General features: G+C 45.6%; 1 protein-coding gene across 1 annotated transcript in view; it reads left to right on the forward strand.

The window, feature by feature from the left end:
• The window catches only part of FER1L6 (fer-1 like family member 6), a 125278-nt gene that overhangs the window by 82752 nt on the left and 25608 nt on the right, over nt 1-16918 (forward strand). Inside the window, exons 28-34 of the mRNA XM_047073811.1 lie at nt 454-493; nt 1662-1774; nt 3039-3170; nt 4070-4195; nt 8568-8695; nt 12997-13167; nt 15602-15762. Coding sequence (XP_046929767.1) covers nt 454-493; nt 1662-1774; nt 3039-3170; nt 4070-4195; nt 8568-8695; nt 12997-13167; nt 15602-15762 — 871 coding nt within the window. The remainder of the gene's footprint in view (nt 1-453; nt 494-1661; nt 1775-3038; nt 3171-4069; nt 4196-8567; nt 8696-12996; nt 13168-15601; nt 15763-16918) is intronic.

Genomic DNA, 16918 nt, shown 5'->3' on the forward strand with positions numbered 1-16918 from the left:
CCTGCCTCCCAAATCCCTCCTGCTGCTGCAGGGCACGCGACCACCTCTAGGGAGGGCTCAGCCCTCTCCCCTTGCTCTGCTAACCTCCCCGACCCCTGGGACAACCCCACGGCCTGGCGTGACAGCAGGTAAGATCCATGGTGCAGACTGGGTGATATTCCAGAGAGGTAGAAAAATAGGGGGAGAGAGGTAGTAGCTGAGAAGGGGCTGGGCACAGAAGACAAGGAAGTGTGCAGCCTGCTGGCTGTTTTCTTGGACCCGGGGGCACCTCTTCCGTAGGGCCGGCCATCTCGCTGCAGTCAGGTTCCAGGTCTGTCAGCGAGACTTCACTTGGGGACAGTTCGCATAGTCTTTTAGGATGGCGTCTCTGAGAATGCAGAGGGGCTGTTGGCAGTCAGGATCCACACATGAGGCATGGCAGTGTCATAATCTTATCTCCTTCTTCTCTCTAAGGAGAAGGAGAGCAATCCCACGGAGAAAAGAGGCAATGCAGGTAAGGTGCTGTCCTACAGGTATGTGAGTGTGGAATCTCCCACTGGGGAGAGAAAATTTCTAAAAGGAAGCAGTGAGAAGCATGGTAGGTCTCTGCTCCCTCGTTTCCCAAGTGAGTAACAATCTCTGTATAAAGAACAATACCGTATAAAGGTCACGTAGCTAATTTGAGCTGGACTGGGACCAGGTCCCAGGGCTCCTGAACTCAGTTCAGTGCTGGAACCGCCCCTCTGGCTCCTGTCTTGATGTAGAAACAGCAGGGCAAAAGCAGGAGGAAGCTGGCGTGACGGGCCAGCACCGGTGTGGTGAGCTTTCATAGAGGCGACCTGGATTTTAGGTTCCCAACCCAGTTTATGAGGATCGGTAGATCTGGCTTGGTAGAAGTTCGGATGAAAGAGGCCGGGATTTGAAATGGCCTACAAGGGTAGGCCTTGGCCTAAAATCAGTAGTGACAGCAAGTGGCCGGTGCTGTTTCAGGTGAGCTTGAGAGAAATAGGAAAACCAGAACCAGGCTCACTCGGTTCCTTGGGCCACTCCTAATTGGCAGATTTAATCCCAAGACCAGCCTCATGACATTAGCAATAGTATCTTCACTTTGCAGATGATGAACCAGAGGTTCAAAGAGGTTGAGGAGCCCGCTCAAGTTTACATGGCTGGAAAATAGCAGAGCCAGGGGTCTGCTTCAGGCAGTCTTTTCCTTAGAGACTGCTCCTGGAAGATTCCTGAGTAATCTCTCTAACTGCATTTGTGACTAGCTGCAAGACCCTTAGCATATCGAGCCTCAGGTTGCTGAACTAGTTGAATCTCAAGTCCCTAAGCAGATCTAAGAGCAAATACAACTAAAAGCTTTGGAGTCTGTCCAACTTGGGTCTGTTCTTAGCTAGTTGGATGACTGGGCAGCTTACTTACTTCCCTCTCTGTGCCTAGTTTAATGAATTCCTACATATACCAGGACAGGCCAGCACATTGCCTGGCCCCGGGGGGGATCTGATGTCATTGCATTGCTATGTGAGTGACATCTCCTCCCAATCCTGCAGCGAAATGTTGCTATTTCTTTTTGGAAACAAAAGTCATGACATACATGCCAGAACAAAGGGAAAGAGGGAGTTTGACTTTGTTCCTTCTCGACAGCCCTGAGAAGCCTAACAATTTCCATTAAATACCCACAGGGGTGAAACCAGACGAGGTGGTGGTAAATATAGAAGATGGGCCAAAGAAGAAGAAAGACAAAATGCTCAAGAAGAAACTCAAAGAAGAAATCCCCAACCTGGCAGTCTTGCAAGTGTGTGGACACAGCCCTCTTGGCCATGGATGGGGTGGGAGGCTCTGGAGGCGGGTTCTGTTATTGCGTCAGTCAACCCTAGTAATGCCTTTGTCTGAACTAACTTCCTTTGTCTTCATTACAATCACGGATGCAGAGAAATGAACCTTAACAAGCATGCAAGCCCAAACAATGGAGCTTGCTGATTTTCTGTTTTCTATGTCCTCATATTAAGAAGGGGCATAACTTATATTGGTTAACTTGGATCCAGCAAGGTAATTTGCAGTGGATGAGTTCCCCTCGGCTCAGCTCTCAGAGATGGACATTATCATGCTCAAAATATGATCAAAATAGCAGGACTTTTAACTCTCCCTACAGTCAGCTCTGTCAGACCAATCTTAACATTAGTCAGAGGCTATTAGCTAGAGGCATATTTATGGATATGAAAATTGGGAGTATTGAGGCTCCTGGTTGGCTCAGTCAGTTAAGCATCCAACTCTTGATTTTGGCTCAGGTCATGATCTCATGGTTCTTGGGGTCGAGCCCTGAATTGGACTCTGCACTGACAGCATGGAGCCTGCTTGGGATTTTCTGTCTCTCCCTCTTTCTCTGCTTTTCCCCTACTCATGTGCGTGTACACTCTCTCCCTCTTTATCTCAAAATACATAAGTAAACTTTAAAAAAAAAAAAAGAAAAAAATTGGGAGTATGAAAATTACATGTAACAAATTTGGATAAGTAATTTTGATAGGAAATTTGACTATGTGATTCAATTATATTACCAAACCTAAAACTCAACTTGATTTTGCATTTCTAAAGTGTATATACATAACTTCACACTTGAAAAATCCATGACTGTATGTATGGTAACAAAAACAAATATTCTGTCACCTTATGTGTAAAGAATTAGGTGCTTAATGAACGTTTGCTGATTTGAATGTCTTCAGAATATTAGTCTATGTCCAACAACCAAATGACATCAATTCACTATAAAAAAGTTCCTCATATTTATAGCCATATAAATTTTTTTTAATTTTGGTGTAGCCACACTTGTTGGAACTTCAAAGTTTATCCAAAAGGTTTTATAAATTTCAGAGTGGTAGCTAGTTCTAAGAGTGCTGACTCAATCATAATCCTTATCTTGCTAACAATAAATTAACAGTGGCTTCTTAGATTTTTCCAGTGGGTGTATATCAAGGCTGGTTTTGGAGAATCTTGGCATTTCTCATTTAATCAGTCCTGGGCCTTGCTTCCTCTGATCTCACTCTTCTCCCTTCTCCCTAAAGATATATGATGGTGACCTTGAGAGTGAATTCAACCATTTTGAAGACTGGGTGAAAACCTTTGAACTCTTCAGAGGCAAATCTACAGAGGATGACCATGGCCTCGATGGGGACCGGGTCATAGGGAAGTTTAAGGCAAGTTCCAAAGTGAACTCTTTTATTTGGGTCTCCTGTCTGTAAAATGTCAGATACGACTCAGTTCTGTTAATGAGACTGCGGTGTGGGAAGTGTGTAAGATCCCTTAGTCTGTACACAAGACCCTTTCTAGAACTCAATAAGGCTTAGCCCTGTCTTTTGAGATATTTGGTTTGTGGCCAGGGAAGTGAGTTGGAACTCAGTCTGATGGGATATAAGGAGATAGAGTTGTTACCTAAAAGGATCACTGAATTTTATTTTGCTTCTTCCACCCCTGGCCTACCCAATATATGATCTATACAGATCTACCAATTGGGTAATTAAACCATCAAACAACACTAGCCCTTCATTCTGGCAGACTCCTGGTGGCAGTACCACAAAACAGGGGTCGGCACTTACTCTGAACCGCGGTGTGCTGGGCCATGTGACACAGGGCAGCACGTTGGAAATAGTGTAGGTACCGCAGTTCACCACTTCTCAATCTCATAATCCTAGCTAGTTTCATGATCTTGTACTTGACCTCCCTGAGCCTCAGTGGCGGCATCTGGAAATAGGAAATACTGCAGTCAGGCTTGAAGGAGGTGGTGGGAGAAAGTACCAGCTCAGCGCCCCTTTGTATAAGGTACTCAGCATCCTATCTGATGCTCCTGTTCATGTTCCTCACCTGATAATGTGAGGGGGGTGTCACTGCACCAATACCGATTCCCTGATGTCCCGTGAAGAAGCTCAGATACCAGCAGGTTACGTGAGCTGCCTGAGGACACCCAGAGGCAAGGGTAATGCCAGCCCAGGTCAGGCTGGGTCCCAGGCGATGCTCATTTCCCCAGCACTATGCCCTCGATGGCTTTTGATGGCCACATGACCGTCTTGTTTCACTGAGTCATGCTTTGCGGTTCCAGGGCTCCTTCTGCATCTACAAGAGCCCCACGGATTCCAGCATTGAGGACTGTGGGCAGCTGAGAATCCAGCAAGGGGTTCCTCCCAACCACCCGGTCAAAGTCCTGATCAGGGTGTACATTGTCGCGGTAAGCCACCCTTGTTTACTCTGAGGGACTGTCTTAATCTGCTCCACCTCCCGTAACAAAATAGCACAGACTGGGTAACTTAAACAACAGACATTTATTTCCTCATCTGGAGGCTGGAAGTCCATGATCAAGGTTGTCCATGATCAAGCCATAAGAGTTGGTTTCTGGTAAGGTGTCCCTTCCTGGCTCGTAAATGGCCACCTCCTTACTGTGTCCTCACATGGCCTTTCTTCTATGCATGTGTACACACACACACACACACACACGTGCACACACAGCGAGGGTGAGTGAGTGAGCAAGAGAGTGAGAGAGAGACAGACAGACAGGGAAGGGGAGACCTGGTATCTCTTCCTCTTCTTATAAGGGCACTAGTCCTGTTGGATTTGGGCACCACCCTTATGACCTCATAGATCCTTAATTAGCTCCCTAAAGGCCCCCTATCTCCAAATACAGTCACGTTAAGGGTTAGGGCTTCAACACAGCATTTTGAGAACACACACTGCAAACCATAACAGGGGTATGAAGTTTGGTTGGTAACATGCACATTTGCTGGCTTTTCACTTACGGAAGATACTTCCCGGGCAGGTAAGACAGCTCTGGGTGGCTTCATTTGCTCTCTGTGGTTGCCTGATAGCTGGAGAGAAAACCAAATTAAGGCTGGAACAGGAAGCTCACAGGCAAGAGAGCAGAACCAGGGCTGACCAGGGCAGCCGTCACTGCGAAGTCCTCCCCTGTGGCGATGCCTCTCCACTGTTGCAGTGAGAAATTTCATTTCAAGTGTACTTCCAAGAAAAATATTACTTCTGCTCTAGGCTTCTTGCTTTCTGATAATGAGAGCACTACACTTTTTTTTCCTTTTTGTAAGTTTTTGTTTAAAGTCCAGTTAGTTAACATACAGTGTAATACTGTTTCAGGTGTACAATTTGGTGATTCAACACTTCCATACATCACGCGGTGCTCATCAGGACAAGTGCCCTCCTTAATCCCCATCCCCTGTTTCCCCCGTCCCCCCACCCGCCTCCCCTCTGGCAACCAGCAGTTTCGTCTCTGCAGTTAAGAGTCTGTTTCTTGGTGGAGAGCACTACACTTTGATTATGAAACTTTTTGACCTGATTGCCTGGAAGCTTGGGGCCAGATCTAATGTTCAATCAAAGCAAATCTCTGCTGAGCCTTTGTGGCTCATGTATTTGTTTTCATCTCCTGCCCTTGGAGTTGATTTTCATAATCTTATTTGATTGCAGTAGTCTTACTTTATACCAAGTCCTTGCTTAAATTGCCTACACCCTTTTTTAGAAACATAAATGAAGCATAAAACAAAGATAAATTATTTGCTAATACTCAGGGAAAATGAAAATGTTGCCTTTCCATGATGCGGTCTCCATGTGTCCTCTGCAGCACCCTGTGTCTGGCATGTTCTAATCATCAAGGATGTGGTGATCAAAACAAAACAAAACAAAACAGGGTCTCTGCCCTCAAGGAAGTGACAATCTAGTTGGAAAGATTAGAAGTACTTACAAAGAATCATTGGCAGTTCTGGGTCATCTATATTAAACACCCACCCATAGGATAGTTTAGACTACCTTTTCAACATTTTGTTCAGGAGGTCACTCATGGCATGGGAGAGATCATTAATATGCATTCCTCAGGAAACAGACCCTGTGTTCAAATAACTTTGAGAAATAGTGCACATAATAATTTTTCCCTTTCCCAACCCCTGAGATGCACAAAGCCCATTAGCACATTCAAGGTATGAGAGAATTCCAGAAGGAAAGAAGCCTATTTATGGAATATTTAGCAGCATTTCCTAAACTTCTTGCCCCACACCTTTATTCCCCCCTCTGCAGAAAATCCCACAGAACTATGGTTCTTTGGAACGTATTTTGGGGAATCCAGAAAAGGAGGGTAGGAACAGTAGGAAGGAGAGGGAGAAATATCTTGGACCACAGAGATTGGAGAGGATTATTATTTATTTGCTCATTCGGCAAATATCCACAGCACGCATTTCATGTGTCTGGTATCCTATAGACAAAGGCCGGGAGTACGGATGAGGCTCCTCCTCAGGAAGCAGCATGGGGGTAGGAGGGTGTGGGCTGGAACTGGAGGATGGGCGGGGCTTGGACAAATGGAGAGTAAGTCGGTGGTGGCCCTGGTTGCAGAAAAGATAGATTCCCTGCAATTAGGGACAGTCAGTGAGTTTCACTGGCAGTGCTAGTAACAGTGATTGTGTGATTTGCTCTCTCACGCTAAGATTTAATCAACGAACTAAATAAGTTAATTTCGTTTAATAAAACATCCAAAAATGTAAAAAATAATACGACTTAAAAGTTACATCGAAAAAGAAATCAAATCTCCTCACCTCTGCAATTCTATGCCCAGAAATAACTTACTTTTCTTATGAATATGTAAACACATCCAGATCCATAGTTGACCCTTGAACAACATAGTGGTGAGGGGTGTCAAGCCCTCTTAGTGGAAAATCTATGTATAACTTTTGAGCCCCCCCAAACTTACCTCCTAATAGCCCACTGTTGACCGGAAGCCTTCCTGATTACATAGACAGTCAATTAAATGTGTATATCATTTGTATTATTGTATTGTGTATATCATTTGTATTATATACTGTATTTTTACAGTAAAGTAGGTTAAGTGTCTCACTCTTGATTTCAGCTCAGGTCGTGGTCTCACAGTTCGTGAGTTCGAGCCCCGCGTCAGGCTCTGTGCTGACAGTGTGGAGCCTGCTTGGGATTCTCTCACTCCCTCTCTCTCTGCCCTCCCCCACTCGTGCTGTCTCTCTCTCTCTCTCAAATAAATAAACATTTAAAAAAATCATAAGGAATAGAAAATACATTTACAGTATTATGCTCTATTTATTGAAAGAAAACCTATGTGTAAGTGGACCTGCACAGTTTAAACCCATGTTTTTAAGAATCAACTGTATTTATACTAGTCTATAGCTACATCCAAGTATTTACTTAACAGAGTCTTGCTTCATGCATTACATAGTAATCTCTCTCTTTTTTTTTAAGTATCACCTGGATATTTTCCAGATCAGTACATACAGGTGTTCCTCTTTTTTGTAGTAGCCGCGTAGTGTTTTCTTGAATTAATGTAGTATCCATTTATTCATCCTTTCAACAAATCCTAAGACCCTGTTCTAGGTCCTGGAGATAATATAATGAATGTGATAGACCGTGCTCTTGCTCTGATGGAGATTACATACCAGCCAGGGGTGGTGTGGGGATGAAGACAGCATAAAAAATCAACAGAGGAACAGATAAATGAGATGCATGTTGGAGATAACTGCTACGTAAAGAATTAAAATTCGGTGATGTGACGAGAGCAAATGAGGAAAGGGGTGTTTTGGATTGAGTTTCTCCCTAAGTAATTGACACACAGGTTGTTTACAAATGTGGCTCTTAAACAGTGTCCAAATGAACATCCTGGAAAATAGAGCTTTGTGTGCTTATACATTCCATCTGTAGGCCAGAGTCCTAAAAATAGGATCGTTTCTCAGTCAGCTCTCATCTCTGCAGAATTTCTCCATTTTATCACTCCTCTCCAGCCCCCTCGCCGGGTCTTCCCTTACAAAGCATTTCCCTGTGGTGAATTTAGGCCCAGCTTGTCTGGAAGCAGACCTCACTCTGAGAAACAGACCATTACTCACCTGGCCAGTGCTAAATGCAGGCCTGATGGAGTCATGGATTCAGAGCCCATCAGTTGTGGGGTGAGCCTTTAGGTGCCCCCTTCCCCATGATTTTACGGATAGATGCCCAAGATCACGTAAGACATGGGATCAGAACTCAAAGTCATGCCTTCTGGCTCCTGTCCAGCATGGTGCTCGTTACTCTGTCAAGTGCTACTTTCCACTGGGGAGATGACTCTAGGGAAAGTTCGACTTGAGAAAACCTGATAAGTTTTCTTTCAGTGGCAGAATGGAGAGGCTAAAGCGTGGTTCTTAACCTTGGCTGCACACTAGAATCATCTAGAGAGCTTCTATTTTTAATTTTTTTTTCAATGTTTATTTATTTTTGGGACAGAGAGAGACAGAGCATGAACAGGGGAGGGGCAGAGAGAGAGGGAGATACAGAATCGGAAGCAGGCTCCAGGCTCTGAGCCATCAGCCCAGAGCCTGACGCGGGGCTCAAACTCACGGACCGCGAGATCGTGACCTGGCTGAAGTCGGACGCTTAACCGACTGCGCCACCCAGGCGCCCCTAGAGAGCTTCTAAAAGTCCCAAAGCTCAAGGCCGATTAAATTAGAATCTGCGGATGGAACGCGGGCATCCATATTTTTTAAAACTCCCAGGTGATCTGAGTGTGTAGGCAATGTTGAGAACCACTGAGCCACAAGGGTTCTCTTTCTCCTCTCCAGGCATTTAATCTCAGCCCAGCTGATCCGGACGGCAAAGCAGATCCCTACATTGTGATCAAGCTTGGCCAAACAGAAATCAAAGACCGGGACAAATACATCCCCAAACAACTGAACCCAGTATTTGGAAGGTCAGTGGCTATCTGGGTTGTGATGTGCCGTCCTGTGTGCATATGCTCCTGCTGTGTTTCTGTGGGGGGACTGGTGTGTATCTTGTGTGTCTGAGTGAATGTGGCAAGAGGTTGAGAGCTGACCTCTACCTTTGGTAACAGCCAATCAAACCTAACCGTAGTGGAGAAGGGCCAGATTCTTTCCTTGGTCCCTTTAGGAATTTGGTTATGCCCATAGTTTTCCAAGAATGGTTTTCCTAGATCTCAAATTTAAGAGGCACCTTGAATGGTCATCAGATTCAGCCTCCTTCCTTTGGACAGAGAGATTTCCTTTTTACAAAAGGCAAGTGCAGCCCAGAAAGGTTTAGAAACTTATTCAAGTTCACACAGCTCATGAGTAGGGGAGAAGGGGCCACACCTTTGGTCTTTTGTCTCCTATCAAAGGGATTTTCCATCCTATAATTTTGCAGCTCGTTTGAGGTGACCCCTGAAGTAAACCAACTGAACTGTGTCCTCTGCTTGTGTTTTGCTTTCCTGCGAAGTGTTACAACAGGCGTTGCATTTGTGCACGTTCAGGTGGATGAGGTGTTCTCCGGTTCACACAACCCTACTGCCCCTGTTTGTCTTCTAACAGGAGGCGGCACATGTTTGTGTTCTCTCCTTGGGTTTGTGGACCTGCTACCTATGGAGTCAGGTAGATGTGGGTTACGTTCTGCCACGTATAGGCTGTGTAACTTTATGCAGGAGACTTAACCTCTCTGATCCCACTTTTTCGATCAAACACTAATAATGACACTTGACTCCCAGTGACCTTTAAATGATTAAACATACAGCACGTTGTCCCCACTAGCACATAGTTGATACTCAGAACACATTTGCTTCCTTCCTCTCCCCCGTGATAATCATTTTAGCAATGGATTCGTCCTAACTTTATTCAATTTCTCTTTTTCTTGCATAACAAGGAGCGTGAGATGAACTCTTCATCAGCCTCATTTAGGTTCATTTACACTTTGGTGATCACAGTGGGCCCTCTGACATTTGATCAGAACCAACCTCTTAACACTTTATTGCTCTGGAGGAAATGAAGCAATAAATGATCTTGCCTGTTCCCATTAATGAGAATGAGTAAACCAGTGGTGCCAGGGAAACTTGCCCTTGCTTCCCTGATGCAGAGATGACCTTTATTATTGCCTTCCTTTTCTGTAACTAGCACTTCATTTCCCAGGTCCTTTGTAGTCACTTTTTATTAGCTACCTCAGTGCCGTGAATTAGACTGGTTTCATGACCCTCATTTATGGCTGTGGTAAACAAAAGAAGAGGATGATGGAATATTCCCTCCAGCCTCTGGCACGGTGGTACCTCTTCTGGAAGCCCTCCATGCATAGATGTTTTGTTGGACGCGTTTCTCATTGTTACTCAGGGACAGAATTTGCTGGCTCAGTCCTGCGTGTTCCAGCAGGCAAAGTAGAGGGCCCCTGTGCCTCACCTGGGGTCTGGGGGATCCGTCTTTGCGACCTCACTGAATGAGGATGTCACAGGCTCCACCCCGTGATGCCCCCGGCACCTTGCCTGCTTTCCTTTCCTTCATAGTCTCTGACATACCTTGATATGCTTCTGTGTTTTTTGGCTGTCGCTCATCTCCCCCCAAGAGGGTAAGCTCCATGTGAGCAGGGACTTGGTCTAGTCTGTTCAGTGCTGCATCCCTAGGACCTACAATAGAGCAGATAAATGCTCAGCAAGTATTTGTAGGAAGAATGCATGAATGAACAGACGGATGGACGAACCTTCAGTTTCCAGCCAGATTTAATGGGCCCTGCCACTCTGCATCATCCTGAGGTGGTGCATGTCCAGACTTTGGCATTTCCTCATTTTCTTAACTCACAGTGCCTGGCACACAGTGAGTGCATAATAAACATCAAGTGAACAAATGAATACATAAAAGAATGGATGAATGGGACATCTTTCCTCTGAAGCTTAGAGGTACTGAAATGTTTCAATAAGGCCCCATTTTTACCCATTTCATGATGCTTTCCCTCTCTCTTTCTTTTTTTTTTAAGTCATTTCTATACCCAACGTGGGTCTCAAACTCACAACCCTGAGATCAAGAGTCGCATGCTCCTCTGACTGAGCCAGCCAGGTGTCCCAAGGCCTCCTCATTTCTCAACCACCGTTATATTTAGAGGTAGTATCTCATTGGCACACAAGTTGATATCAGCCTAGCTTTTCCCCCAGTGACTGGAAGTCCAACCATGGTGAGCTATTTTGGGTAGCTCTTTTAATGACACTCCAGTGAAAGTCAGGAGAGGTTAATCTATGAACACTCCACTTGGGAAGACGGACCAAAGCAACTGGGTCTTCTGTCATGGTTGCCAGGGTAGTTAAGCACTTAACAAGTCTTCCTTGCTGGTAGCAGCTGTGTGACAGCCAGCCCCAGAGATAGTGGCTGGAGACTTCCTTGTGAGACACATCCAGAATATCAAGTATAGTTGGGAATCGGCATCTTGGAGCCCCAGGCAGTGCTGCGCCTTCCAGTGGAAGACACGTGGGTTTCTTCCCAGCACAGCCCTATCTCTAGACCTGCCGAGTCTGTGCCAGTCAGTGGAGCTGTGGTGTTTTTGCTTCTTTCTCTCGGGAGAGGGTTAACTGGCTCAGGGCTGTGCTGGGATTGCAGTGGCTGCCACAGTGGAGGGTGAAAGCCAGGGCTAAGTGGGTCTGACCACAAGGCAGCAGCCCAGACAGGCCTGCGGACGTGGAAGGAAGTAACGGGGCCTTCCGTTCTCCCTTCCTCCCCTTCTCCTCTTGGCCCCTCGCTCACAGACCAGCCCACCCCACCTGTCCCAGGGCAGCCAGAGTTAGAAACAGCTGGAGAACACTGGTGCGTCCTTGACTGTGCTTTCGAGAAGACACTTCGCCAAATCCACTCAAAACATATTTCTTTTTTAAAATTTTTTTTTCTTTCCACGTTTTTATTTATTTTTGGGACAGAGAGAGACAGAGCATGAACGGGGGAGGGGCAGAGAGAGAGGGAGACACAGAATCGGAAACAGGCTCCGGGCTCTGAGCCATCAGCCCAGAGCCCGACGCGGGGCTCGAACTCCCGGACCGCGAGATCGTGACCTGGCTGAAGTCGGACGCTTAACCGACTGCGCCACCCAGGCGCCCCAAAACGTATTTCTTAATTATCTCCTCTAATGCTCAGCAGCATGGATAACACATTGTCCCAGGAAACCCCACAGCACTGTTTTTCCTTTCAGCACCTTGCATTGGTGTGGCATCAGGGAATGAGCTCAGAGCTAGGGGGTCAGGGAGCTGGCACTGCTCCTAGTTTGACCTGATTAATGGTCAGGTGCAGGCAAGTCACTTATGTTCTCTGGGTTTCGATTTCCTTATCTGTAAAGTGAAGAGGTTGGATATGCTGATCCCTGAGATCCCTTCCAGTTCAGAAGAACATTCAATTGTGTGCTCTCTGCAGGAAAATCAAGGGCTTCAGCAGTGCAGCTGAAGGAGGCAGGTCTCTGTTGTCGAGGGGCTCAGAATTTTCCAGAGATGGCTTTGTAGTCCTGCAATTCTGTTTTTGGGATTTTCCATCTTCCAAGGGGTTTTCATTTAAAACAAACTCAGCTGACATTCCCTGACAAAGGAACAATGAAGGGGAAAGGGAATGGCAATGATTGGGGACCAGTTGAATACCTGGACGCTAAATGTGTGGTTTGTGTGAACAATATCACATGTAACGACCATGCTATATTGCAAAGAAGACATATTGATCCCCACTTACACATAAGGAGGCTGAGAGGGATGAAATAACTTTCCCAAAGTTTTAAACCTGGGAAGTTACAGATTCAAATCCAGAATTAGAAGTTAGGGGACACCTGGGTGACTCAGTCGTTTGAACTTCTAATTCTTGATCTCCATTCGGGTCTTGATCTCAGGTTTGTGAGTTCAAGCCCCACGATGGGCTCCCCGCTGGGCATGGAGCCTACTTTAAAAAAAAGAAAAAGAAAAAGAAAACATTGGAAGCCAGTTCTGTTCAAGAGCAAACCCTCCAGATTTTTCACACCCATCTTGCCGTCACCCTGGATGATTGCAGGGTACAGCCCATGGAAGGGGAGACTATGGGCTACTGGAAACTGACCACAGAATTGGAAATTGATCGAATCTCAATGAAACGCTAAACCAAATAAATACCTGCTAAGTATTCGTTGAGTTGCTGAGTGTTGAGCGAGTTCGTGAGAACCACAGGCTAGCTAAAAGCAGAGCTGGCAGACGCTCCCTGTGTTGCCAGATGCTGTTGACTCCTAATGCCTTTACTTGGACCACAGGTCATTTGAGATCCAGGCCACGTTCCCGAAGGAGTCCCTGCTCTCCATCCTCATCTACGACCATGACATGATCGGGACAGACGACCTCATTGGCGAGACCCGGATCGACCTGGAGAACCGCTTCTACAGCAGACACCGAGCCATCTGTGGCTTGCAGAGCCAGTACGAGATGTAGGTTCTTCCTGCGGGGAGCTGGGAGGTGGGGGCATGGGGGGGGGCACTGCTGGTGTTCAGCAGCCGTGCCTCACACCGGCCTGCTCTGGGAAGGCCAGCTGGAATGTGCCAGAGGGGTTCCATGTCAGCAGGGCTGGTTGGGGAAATCGTTCACTGAACTCCAGGGTTGGGGCTGGGGAGGCAGTGCTGATTCAGAACCCAGGGCAGGGTCTTCAAGAGTCAAGAGCTGAATGATACACGTTCACTCAATTGGCCGGGCCCAGTGGGCAGACTTCCCTGGCGAAGACTGACGTTAGGAGAATTATTAGCAGAATACAAATACCCAATCCCAGTTAATTATAATGAACTCTCCTGAGTGCTTGGGACATGGCAGACACTACACCTCATTCAGTTCTCTCAAGCCCATGAGGTGCTATCCCTGCCTTACAAAGAGGGAGGAGTGGACCCAGCTCTCACTCTTTACAATGATTTTGAATTCTGCTTCATTTCAAAGTATAGACTATCAGCTCTATATTTCTTTAAGTGTGTTTATCTGATATCTCCAGAAAAAATAAAAATCTTACGAATGTCAGCCAGGAAAATATAAAAACATTCATTGGATGTCCGTGGTGTAATTTTAGAAATAGTTTTCTTGAATGTAAAATAACATGTACTCATTGCAGAAAATCGAGGAAATACAGAAAAGTACAAAGTTATGCTCAGACTATTCCGCCCAGACATAACTTATATAAAAAAAAGGCTGCAATATTTCCTTTCAGGATTTTTCCTATGCCATTTTCCCCCAAAGTTGGCCTCATACTATCTATCCATGTCATTTTGTAAGCTGCTTGTTGTCACCTACTCTTGTGAGCATTAGTGACACTAATTTAGTGTCATTAAGTATTTTTTGAAATCATTATTTCGATAGCCTAGAAATCCAGGTCAGTTTTGGGGACTCTGGTGAATGTATAACACACACACCCCCGCCCCCGCCCCCGCCCCGGGGTGTTTACACATCCAAAGTACCTGAGAAGGTGCCGTTCAGAGAATGGTTGGCTCTTCTCGCTCTGAAGTCAGGGGAGGAAGCCACAGGCCAGTGTGGTGTCTCTTCTGTTCAGAAGAATTTCCTGATGGCAGAACTAACAGAGAGCAGGGTAGTTTAGTCAAGGGAGTTACAACCTTCGTTCGGTACATTTTTAAAAATAGGGGCGCCTGGGTGGCTCAGTCAGTTGAGCATCTGACTCTTGATTTCGGCTCAGGTCGTGAGCTCACGATTTGTGGGTTGGAGCTCCACATGGGGCTCTGTGCTAGCAGCATGGAGCCTGCTTAGGATTCTTTCTCTCCCTCTCTCTGCCCCTTTCCCACTCATGCCTGTGCTCTCTTTCTCGGAAGAAATAAACTTAACACAAATAGATGAGAGCCCCCCCCCTAAGAGCACCCCCAAACAAAACCAAACAAGAGCATCTGTTTCTGGGGAGGCCTGTGTATGTATGGCTCTGGGCATGGCTTGGATGAAGTTTTCAGGATCCTCATGCCTCTGGCACAATGTAGGAAAACCGCTTTATAGTTAAGTTTTGATTGATTTAAATACTTAAGTTTCATTCTGATGGATCCTGTGTCCCAATGAGCAGAGAAGTCAAGCTCGTCTTGGTCGTGGCTCATAGGGAGCATTTCATTGCGAGTTAATATTTTTTAACCAAACAGCTGGTGTTTAAGGGAAGAAGGGGTTGGGAAGATTGAGAAACTAACCACCAGGAAAATCCCTGATTAGAGAAACAGCACATCTAGACTCGCTACCTGTGACATGAGCCTCCACTAGGATTTTGGTGGGGGAAGAGGGGGAGAAAGGAGCAAAGAAATTGAAGGGATGAGCTAGGCTTTCCTCTTAGAAGAAGTAGTCAAATGGCACTTCCGCAAGGGACAGGACAAAAGCAGAACTGCATGCCAAGAAACCCATAGGGACAGAGAGCAGATGGCTGGCTGCCAATGGCTGAGGAGAGGCAGGGATTAAGGAACGACCACTTAGTGGGTACAGGTGTTCTTTTGGGGTGATGAAAAGTTTTTGAAACTGGACAGTGGTTGCACAACATTATGAACGTACTGATGCCACTGAGTTGCTCAATTTTATGTTATGTGAATTTCCCCTCAATTTTTTTAAGGTACATTGCTAAAACAAAAACAAAACCAAAACCAAAACCAAGAACTACCTTAGTGGACTTTTATGTCAGACTACTCAGAAGTCCTGCCTTTCATACGAGCATGCAGATGCTGAGGTATTGACCACCAAAGAGAGAAAACAAAACAAAACACATTAGCCCCAAGTGTATGGAGCGGCAAGAAATCGGAAGGAAACCACGGATCCCACTTCGGTGGTCCTTTTACTGGATACCTTGAGGGTATCCTCCCAGGGGAAGGCAGGCCTCACCCTATCCATCCTTCCTCCTCTTTTCAGAGAAGGATACAATGCCTGGAGAGACACCTCCAAACCCACCGAGATCCTCACGAAGCTCTGCAAAGACAATAAACTGGATGGACCCTACTTTCGCCCTGGGAAAATACAGATAGGAAACCAGGTCTTTTCTGGAAAAACAGTCTTCACGGAGGAGGACACTGGTAACTCCCACAGTGTAGCCTGCTGATGTTGCTTTTCTTTTAAAAAGCATGCTCCGGTGGTATTTCTGGCTGGGGACTGCAGTCACCTATTGTAAAGTAATTCATGCTCGTGGTAGAAAATCACTCCTAATCCTCAGATTCAGAAATAAGCATGCTGCATGCTGGTGTTATGACAATTCTCCTTTGTTCCTTGAACTATTATTTATAATATTCCCTTTTAAGGTTGTGTCCTTTATTTACATTGTGTCCATTTTTTTTTTTTTGGACAATGCTACCATGAACTTCCTCATACATATTTTTGCACACTTCTGATATTTTTATAGCACGTATCACCTAAATAGGAGTGTTGTGTTGGAAGGTTAGGCAGTAACCTCAAAATAAATATTATAGGGGCGCCTGGGTGGCGCAGTCGGTTAAGCGTCCGACTTCAGCCAGGTCACGATCTCGTGGTCCGTGAGTTCGAGCCCTGCGTCGGGCTCTGGGCTGATGGCTCAGAGCCTGGAGCCTGTTTCCCATTCTGTGTCTCCCTCTCTCTCTGGCCCTCCCCCGTTCATGCTCTGTCTCTCTCTCTGTCCCAAAAATAAATAAACGTTGAAAAAAAAAATTAAAAAAAAAAAAAAATAAATAAATATTATATAAGGTAAGTCATTGGACACGATCCAAATTGCTCTCACACATATTATACCAGCAACTCTCTTATTTCACTACCAAGAAGCAGATTTTCTGTATAACATAGTGGGACATACCAGGAAGATCCCAGGGAGGCTTTCTTAAATTTTGGATGAGAAAAGAAAAGCCACCTTTACTTTAACGACGCAGAACAATTCTTGTAATGCCGTTCCAGTCCATTTGATGCAAATCCATAGGTGCCAGGCTACATACCTGCAAAACCTAGGTTCAGAGCGTCCGATGCAGAGAACCCAATTAAGGACGTATTTCCGGATCTTTTCACACTGTTATGTTGATCCCACCACTTTGATGCCAACATTTTTTTTCACCTTGTTATTTTGACTTCAGAAACCTCTTGAAGGTTTTTGCAGGCAGAGTACTTGACATTTGAATAGTGTGTTAATAACATATTAATGAATTTTTGTTGAGAAAAATATTTTTTCACAATATACTCTATTAAAGCCAATTTCGTTCCTTGGTCCATATT

Source organism: Lynx rufus, unplaced genomic scaffold (genome assembly GCF_022079265.1).
Source record: "Lynx rufus isolate CCGP_SWC_20201006 ecotype Redwood Valley unplaced genomic scaffold, mLynRuf1.p SCAF_12, whole genome shotgun sequence".
In the NCBI taxonomy this organism is placed as follows: Eukaryota; Metazoa; Chordata; class Mammalia; order Carnivora; family Felidae; genus Lynx; species Lynx rufus.